The 7,333-nt window shown below is 38.0% G+C and overlaps 1 protein-coding gene across 1 annotated transcript in view; it reads left to right on the top strand.

The window, feature by feature from the left end:
• ORC5 (origin recognition complex subunit 5) overlaps positions 1 to 7,333 on the top strand; it is a 71,186-nt gene that overhangs the window by 22,033 nt on the left and 41,820 nt on the right. The window contains exons 5-7 of the mRNA XM_081800665.1: positions 2,325 to 2,377; positions 3,963 to 4,075; positions 5,251 to 5,298. Coding sequence (XP_081656791.1) covers positions 2,325 to 2,377; positions 3,963 to 4,075; positions 5,251 to 5,298 — 214 coding nt within the window. The remainder of the gene's footprint in view (positions 1 to 2,324; positions 2,378 to 3,962; positions 4,076 to 5,250; positions 5,299 to 7,333) is intronic.

Here is a 7,333-nt window from a genome sequence, read left to right as displayed (position 1 = left end):
CAGCTACATTAACCCCTTACAAGAGAGTCAGCTCTGTAGCTACGAAAGTCCCAGATGGCATCTTCTTCCAATAGAACGTTGTTTCACCTACACTGAAAACCTGTTGTGTAGTGTAGCCACCTTCATTCATGATCTTGGGTAGATCTTCTGAAATAATTTGCTGCAGCTTCTACGTCAGCACCTTCTGTTTCACCCTGCACTTTTGTTAGAGAAGACGGCTTTTTCCTTTAAACCCCATGAAAATGCTAGCTTCAAACCTTTTTTCTATAGCTTCTTCACCCCTCTCAACCTTCATAGAATTGAAGAGTTAGGGCCTTGCTCTGGATTAGGTTTTGGCTTAAGGGAGTGCTGTGGCTGGTTCGATCTTCTGTCCATATCATGTCCATATCCATGAAATGTTCTCCATATCAGCAATAAGGCTGTTTTGCTTTCTTATTTTCTGTGTGTGCACTGGAGTAGCACTTTCAGTTTCCTTTAAGAACTTTTTCTTTGTACTTAAACTTGGCTAACTGGTTGGTGCAAGAGGCCTAGCTTTTGGTCTATCTCAGCTTTTCAAAGGACTTCCTCACTAAGCTTAATCATTTCTAGCTGGTGATTTAAAGTGAGAGACATGTAACTCTTCCTTTCACTTGAACACTCAGAGGCCATTGTAGGGTTATTAATTGGCCTGATTGTTGTGTTGTGCCTGAAGTAACTTGCTGCAGCTTCTACGTCAGCACCTTCTGCTTCACCCTGCACTTTTATGTTAGAGAGACGGCTTCTTTCTTTAAACCCCATGAAATGGGACTTTCATAGCTACAGAGCTGACTCTCTTGTAAGGGGCTAATGTAGCTGGTGACTTTTAAGTTGAAGCCAATGCTCAGTGACCATTCCAAAAATCTTAAGGCCCTTAAAAAGCAGTTGTGTTGTGTTGTGTTGTGCCATTAATTGGCAATATTGTGTCTCAGGGACTAGGAGGGCCCAAGGAGAGGGAGAGATGGGGGACTAGCCAGGCAGTGGAGCAGTTATGTTTGCCATCTCCTGTGGGTGCAGTTTGTGACCCCCAAAACAATTAGAATAGTAATACCAAAGATCACTGGTCACAGATCACCATAAGAAATAATAAAAATGAAAAAATTTGAAATTAATATGAGAATTACCAAAATGTGACAAAAAGAGATGAAGTGAGCAATTGCTGTAAGAAAAATGGCACTGATAGACTTGCTTGATCCAGGGTTGCCACAAACCTTCAATCTGTAAAAAATGCACTATCTGCAAAGCACAGTGAAGTGAAGCATGATAAAATGAAGTGTGTCTATATTTCCATAATTTTCAGCTGTGCTTGCAGATTTGAAAAAATACGTACAGTTTGATTTGGGATATTTAGTTCTGGTCTGGCATTTAGTTTTAAATTAGTATTTTAAGAGCTGAGTTAAAGAGTTTGAGAGGGTTCTTAAAGATCATTGCATCTAACTGCCTTATTTTTTGGTGAGAAGGTTATTGATTTATTCAAGGTCATATAGCTAAAATTTCTGTCTCTCAGGGTAGTCTTTTTCCTACACTGTAATGTGTTTCCTAATGAATTTGATTTGTCATATCATGACTTCATATTCTTAATAATATTTGGGGTGTTTAATAGTTTCAGTTGCAAGTAAAATCAGAGGGGGCAGTGGAAATGCCATGAACTTTGCAGGCATTCTATAAGGATTCAGGTCTTAGCTCTGTTACTGACTGGCCGGGTGTCCTTGGGCAACTTAACCTATGGGCCTCAATTTTCTGATGTAATGGCACTTATTTAAAGAAATTGTTATGCAGGGGAGCCTGGGTGGCTCAGTCGGTTGGGCGTCTGCCTTTGGCTCCGGTCATGATCCCAGGGTCCTGGGATCAAGCCCCACATCGGGTGCCCTGCTTAGCGGGGAGCCTGCTTCTCTCCCTCTGCCCCTCTCCTCCGCTTGTGCTCTCTCTCAAATAAATAAATAAAACTTAAAAAAAGAGATTGTTAAGGAGTTAGAAATGGTGTATAACAGTTGCATCTAATATGCTAACTGGAGCATTGGGAGTTTTACTGAAGAATAGGTGATGTTATTTATTTATTGGTACTTTTTGATAGCTTTAAAATTATCAGGAAAAGAGATAAAAGTTAACATCTGGATATTGATATGTAAGTTTATATTCTAATACTAAATGATTTCGTTGAGGCACAAACATGTACATTGCATTTATATTGTCTTACAAGGAAATTGGCTATTTTCTTAAACCAAAAAATTACTTTTTCTAGGACTCTAAGTACAGTATATTGATTTCATATATTTTCAAACCATTATTGCTGTTCTATTTTCTTTCAGTTCACAGTGGGAAAAGCTACAGAAAGATGACACAGATCCAGCACAACTTAAAGGTATCAAAGGAAGTATCGAAACAGTTACGAGAGACATTTTCTTTGATTACTAATAATCGAGATACTGAAGTTAATACTAAAGTTAGCATCAGTCAGTAAATAGTGTTACGAAAAATAATTTACAAACTACTATGATATTTTAATTAATGATTTTCTCTTAAGTGAAGCTCCAATTTATGAGGGGAAATAATTCGAATACCAGTTTTCTATTTTCTAAATGTTGGATTATGTCATGTAAAAATCAAGCAGTTTAGGGCGCCTGGGTGGCTCAGTTGGTTAAGCGACTGCCTTCGGCTCAGGTCATGATCCTGGAGTCCCTGGATCGAGTCCCGCATCGGGCTCCCTGCTCGGCAGGGAGCCTGCTTCTGCCTCTGACCCTCCCCCCTCTCATGTGCTCTCTCTCTCTCATTCTCTCTGTCTCAAATAAATAAATAAAAAAAAATCTTAAAAAAAAAATCAAGCAGTTTAATTTCTTTAAATGCTTTTGTTCAGTTGAATGACACAATTTTATCTCAGTATATATGTATTTCTTGAGTTTAATGTTAACTCAGTTTGGGGGATGCGTTTCTGTTGGTTATGTTTAAAAAACTTTGTGCTTTTGTTTTATTTGAAGAAACTATTACTTTGGATTTATCCCAATAGAACAACTTTACTTAAAAAAATTGAGCAAGTATCTAAAATATTCTTATTTTAAAAAGTAGATCACTGGCTAGTGGTTAGAGGAAATGGTGTAAAATTAAGTGGTGTTGCAATTCTCTTTTGTCTGTTTTGGTTTCTAAATGCCCTAGATGCTGTACAAGTGATTTTCAGTTGTGGTGTTCCAATGGCAAGAAATAGATGCTGGCATTAGAAAATCTGCAGTGATTGGTCTGCACTGTTCCCTAACTGTATGACCCTGAGCCCAACTCAGTGTCCTCAGCTAAAATGAAAAGAATGTCTAACTTTAAGTTACTGCAAAGATTTGGAGATGCCTCAGTAATAAGGCGGCACCTAGCACAGTGTCTGTGCTAGATATTCAGTAAATATCAGATTCCTTTCTTTCCTGTAAAAATCGATGCTATTTGACCGGCTCCTTTGTTTTATTTATCCATGCATTTAGTTATTTCCTATGTGTGGGGTACCGTAGGGATACAAAAACAAAAACCCAGATGTGTTTCCTTCAGCAAATATTATAGCTTGGTAAGAAATATAATTTATGTACAACTGTTAATACAAGGTATAAAGTTACAGGGGCATAAGTGAAATCCACAAAGTAGGAATTCATAGTAGGGATAGATTTTCTATTTTGGTATGATAGGAGAGCAGCAGGGAAGTTTAATGGAAAGTGTGGCTTTGAAGGGCAGGAAGGGTAGGATTTAGACTTCAGAATAGGAGGAGCTAAGCGAAAATCATAGAAAGAGCAAGCAGATGATTAATAGTAATGTTCACTGGCACTGCCCATTATTATAATTTAAACTTACGGAGTAGGTCATTTTTACCACAGAACACCATATGGAAGTCAAAAGATCAGTGAGAAAAGATAAGAGATACTTAAAATCTAATGGTAGCCTGTCAAATGCCTTCATAAAAGATTTTTGTTATGTAGGTCTCTCAGCATATACTCATGTGGAGCTTCCATATTACTCTAAGTTTATTCTAATTGCTGCATACCTCGCTTCATACAATCCAGCAAGAACTGACAAGAGGTTCTTCCTTAAGGTAATAATTATTTCTTCTTATTTTGTTTTTGAAGATTCCAGGAATGTTTTGAAATTTCTCAACACCTGTAAGTTTCTCAGGGGCAGAGATTAGAATAAGAGATTGCTAAATGTATATTTAGGACTTAGTCTTCAAAAACTTTAAATTAAGGTCACAACCTGATTGGGGAAAGTAGATAGCTTCACAGGAGAGTTCAGGTAATAGTTCTAGATATAAAAAATACATAAATAAGGTTTTCTGTAAAGTGTGAGAGATGGGAATAATTTTAAGTGTGGTAACTCCTTTATTGTTTTAGAGCTCCTACAGTAGTGCCATGCACTCCATACAGCGTTATCTAGAACATTCGGAAGCCTCTTCTGCATGTACATTAGTTGGAGAAATCCCATTGTGGAATTGTTTTCTTTTGGGAAAAAAAATGCAATTTGATTCATTATTGAATATATTTGTAATTTTTTATTTGTTGTTTTGCTTATCTCTCCCACTAGTCTCTTTGTTTCATGAAGACAAGGGCCACATCTGTTTTTTCTCCACTATTAAATTCCAAGTGCTTAACCAAATGGTGTCAGTCAGTGTTTCTTATGCGAATTGACAGCCTGCCTTAAGGGATGAATAAAAACCCATTTATCTTTGGAAGTTTTGTTTTTATAGAAACAAATAAGCTGGAGATGCCTGGGTGGCTCAGTTGGTTGAGCATCTGCCCTCAGCTCAGGTCATGATCCCAGGGTCCTGGGATCGAGTTCCGCATGGGCCTTCTTGCTCAGCGGGGAGCCTGCTTCTCCCTCTGCCTGCCGCTCACCCTGCTTGTGCGCTCTCTCTCTGTCTCTCTCCCTCTTTCCCTCTCTGACAGGTGAATAAACAAAATCTTTAAAAAAAAAAACAACAGACAAAACAAATATGCTGTACTAAGTCAGTACAGTAATTTCATCTCTTAGGAAGTATCGCCATTTTGTTTTAACACCTTTTTCTTTACATATAGAAGTAATCTTGTATATGATTGAAATCTGAGTCAAAGCAGCCTAAAATATGTTGATATTTTAGGTGGTAGTAAATAAAATAAGAAAGCCTAAGATACGTAAATTAGTACTATATATGCCATTGTTTTAAATTAGGTTTTCTGTTTTTGTGGAGTATTACCTTTTTTTTCCATCTTAACAGTTAACTTTCCTTAATTGCAGCATCATGGGAAAATCAAGAAAACTAACTTTCTAAAGAAACATGAAAAGGTATTTACCTTTTAATTTCTTTCTTGGGAAAAACTCATGAATTCAAGGTACTGTAGAAAGTGGATAAATGCATGCTTTTATTAGTCATTTGGATGTAAGAAGTTATGGTAAGGTACCATTATAATGTTGTATTTTGTTATGTTGAATGTGGTGATGAAGACACATTCAAGTGAGCTGGTATTAGAGATAAAAGTGAGTTGACAAGTTCTTTTAGTGAATTCATCGATGAAAAAGATTACCCTGGAATTTTGAACTAAACACAGCTGGTTTTCCTTTTTTCCCCTTTGAAGCTCACACAAAAATGACCCTGAAGAAACAAGAAAGGTGAACACATAGGGACTAAGTGGATGAGAGACCCGCACAACTTGGAACTGCTTTGTAGGTAGATGTGCAGATTACTAAATAGGCCGAGAAGGCAGGCACCTAAGCCCAAAAGCAAGCAGATTTGACCTGAGGAATCTGGAACAGCTTAGAAATCAGAGGCCCTGAGCACATTTGAAGGCAGGGTGTGGGGCCACATTGAAATTGGGGGAAGGAGCGTGTGGACTGCTCAGACACGTTCTGCTTTGTACATCAAAACCACCGAAGCCTCTCTTGGTAAAAGATAAGAGAAGTTCTACCTGTAAACTTTGCACCACAGAAGCTGTGAGTCTTGTTTCTCAGTCCTATTCTTAAAAGCAGTTTTTCTCAGTATGCCCTTCTAAAATGATAGTATTTTCTCACCACTTTGAAGACATTGTTTTGCTGTCTCTGGCTTTATTGTTGCTACTAAAAAATTCGCTGTTAATCTGTTATTCCTTTGTTGATATCTGTGTTTTTCTCTAGCTGCTTATAAGTTCTCTTCTTGTTTTCCTTTAGTGTTTTTACTGTTTCACTATGGTGGATCTGGGATTGAATTTTTTAATTGGGATTTGTTTTGTTTCCTGAATTTGAATAATGATGCCTTTATTCAGTTCTGATGAATTAACTTTTCAAATATTAGCTTCTAACATGTCTTCCTGAGACACTGATTAGATATGTCAGACCTTCCCATTCTGTCCTCTTCGTCTCTTAAGTCGTTCTCGTTCTTTATTACCTTTGGTCTCTGTGTGCTGTATTCTGGGTGATCTCTTCAGTTCTGTGTTCTAACTTTCTCTCTGGCTTTGTCTCTTCTGGTTAAATCATTTTATAATTCCAGTAATGTCATTGTAATTTTTAGATGTTTCATTGGTTTATTTCAAGTTTGATTACTTTTATATTTTTCTTAGTCCCATTTTTCTTTAACATAGAAATATTTTATATTCTCTTGTATATTCTAGTATTAGAAGTCCTTGTCGATCTACGAATTCTCCATTTTCTGTTTTTGCTGGTTCATGTGCATAATGCCTTGCTCCTGAACATTTTATTATTTTTAATTGTTGGCTGAACTTCATCTTGGGATTTTTGAGGCCTGAGGTGTGTTCCTTTAGAAAGGTTTTACATTTACTTCTGTGCAGGCACTTAAGAACACCAGTAACCTGTGATCATTTGAAATTTGGTTCTTAGCCGTGGGGGTTTTCAGACCACAGAAGTACTGTGAATTCTGCCCCCACATCAGCTTTAAGCCCCAGTTTCTAGTTGAAATTCTCAGGGAAGACTTTTGTCCTCCCTTCACAGAGTCAGAGTTTGGCAGGGAAATTTCCTTACCAGATCCATTTGCTTGGAATGGAAAATTTTTTTCTTGTATGGCCTCTTCCCTGAGACGTCTCTGATTAGGCTTTCCACTGTTGGCAGATCGTTGATTTTGAACCTTCTTTCTTATGTGTGTGGTTGCTTTGGGTAATAAAGGATTGTTAGGAGGGAGTACTTACAGCTGGGGTGGTCAGAGAAGGATCTGTGTGGCTTGCATATGAATGAGCACTCAAGAATGATGGGGACTGGGCGCCTGGCTGGCTCAGTTGGTTAAGTGTCTGCCTTTGGCTCAGGTCACGATCTCAGGGTCCTAAGATCAAGCCCCATGTCAGGCTCCCTGCTCAGCAGAAAGTCTGCTTCTCCCTCTCTTCCCCGCCCCCCCCCC

This window comes from Leptonychotes weddellii, chromosome 12 (assembly GCF_054177405.1).
Source record: "Leptonychotes weddellii isolate Sample4059 chromosome 12, ASM5417740v2, whole genome shotgun sequence".
Classification (NCBI taxonomy): Eukaryota; Metazoa; Chordata; class Mammalia; order Carnivora; family Phocidae; genus Leptonychotes; species Leptonychotes weddellii.
This window is presented reverse-complemented; position numbering and strand designations above follow the sequence as displayed.